A 1,655-nucleotide genomic window follows, 5' to 3' on the forward strand; every position below is an offset into this window, starting at 1 on the left:
AAGTGCTGGGACTAAAGGCGTGCACCACCACTGCCTTTCTAACAGTCTATACTCTTAACTGGGGACCAGTCCTCAAACTCATCATTGTTAGCTTTAATCCTGAGCCTCAAGCAGGAGGACAGTATACTTTAGGGCAGGCTGGGACACACAGTCAAATATGCTGAAAACACAACAAAATATCATAACATTGGTGGGATTACAGAAAAGAGAGTTTATTCTATACACTGTCTGCATCTGTGAATTTAATATGAGAATAATAGTAATTATCAACAATTGGTCAGATACATTTTTTTTATATACTATATCCTGGATACTGACCCAATGTATATAGGGTTCAGTTTTCATCTCCCATCTCTTTCTTGATCCAGTCAACATAATTCAGTAACTTGGTATAGAAGCCGTATCCCTCACCACACACAAGGCCCCAGGATACGATGCCCGTAGCCACCCAGATATCACGATTTTGATCCCTGACTGCAAAAACACTCCCACTATCCCCCTGGCAGGTGTCTTGCTCTATATTTGGGTCCCCAGAACAAAACATATTTTCAGAAAATACATCATTATTCTTTTTTGCCTGGAGCCATCTCTGGCATGCCTCTCGATCAGCTACAGGCAGTCTGACAAACTTGAGATCGAAAGCTATCTTATTTCCTGTTATCCCGAATCCACTGACATAACCCATGACACCTTTGTCATAGAAGGTCTCATTGTCTGGGAGACAGATGGGGAGGAGTTCCGGGCCCAGTGTGACACTGTTTTCCAGCTCCAGTAGAGCAATATCTCCTTCAAAATTGTTAGGTTCATCTTGGCGGTAGTCTGGGTGTATGATGACCCTACGGACAGGGTGATGTCCCAGGTCTTTGATCTGTTGCACGTTTGTGTGGCCCAGGTAAACAGGCGTTCTTGGGTTGGCATCGTTGTCGTTTTCTTTGTTGTGTTCCTTGGGATAGATGGTGTGGGCTGCTGTGAGGATCCAGCGGTCTCCAAGCAGGGCCCCACCCCCTCGCCCATGGATATTGGTGAAGGCCTGCCAGGGGAAGTTGCCGGGACTGGCTTTCTGCCCCTTGATGATGCGCTGCTTCTGTGTTACAGGGTTGACAGGTTTCCCACACACTGCAGAGAGACAGGATGAGAATATGTCAGCTGTAGGCTCCTGCCCCTTCTTCCCTCTTTTGTTCAGTGGCCCCCCCACCCCCACCCCTCCCTCCACAGCAGCTCTCTTCTCTCCTCCCCTTCCCCTCCCCTCCTCTGCCTATACCTCTCTGTCTCTCTCTTCATCTTCCTGTTCCCATAGTCCCTTCTTCGGCCCATTCTTGGCTAACTCTCTCTGTTCTTACTAATTCCTTCTGGGAATTTCTCTTGACTTCACTCTCTGATTCCTTGTCCGTGTGAGCACTAGACCATCAGGACTAGTTTAGATTCTCTGTACCTCTCTCTTTTTTCCTGGCACACTCTCTCTCACTCCTTTTCCTTACTTCTCACCAGGTGTTTCCCTTGGAGCTAAAGCATCGCCTTACTTGATCTCTGTACCATGCTCTTTCCCACGATACTGTAAACGACATCTGGCTCACCCACCTGGCAGACACCGGGGCATTTTCTCTCCTTCCTCTTCATTCTTCCAAATGCCTTGGGCTGTGCAGGTATATATCCCT

The 1,655-nt window shown here is 47.6% G+C and overlaps 1 protein-coding gene across 1 annotated transcript in view; it reads right to left on the bottom strand.

Annotated features, from left to right (window-relative positions):
* Window positions 1-334: 334 nt before the first annotated feature.
* Window positions 335-1,655, bottom strand: part of LOC110314999 (complement C1r-A subcomponent-like) — a gene marked incomplete at its 5' end in the record, with an annotated part of 14,508 nt that continues 13,187 nt past the window's right edge. Inside the window, 2 exons of the mRNA XM_021189171.1 lie at window positions 335-1,116; window positions 1,579-1,653. Of these exons, the coding sequence (XP_021044830.1) occupies window positions 335-1,116; window positions 1,579-1,653 (857 nt within the window). The remainder of the gene's footprint in view (window positions 1,117-1,578; window positions 1,654-1,655) is intronic.

The sequence above is a fragment of the Mus pahari genome, unplaced genomic scaffold, assembly GCF_900095145.1.
Source record: "Mus pahari unplaced genomic scaffold, PAHARI_EIJ_v1.1 scaffold_9635_1, whole genome shotgun sequence".
Taxonomy (NCBI): Eukaryota; Metazoa; Chordata; class Mammalia; order Rodentia; family Muridae; genus Mus; species Mus pahari.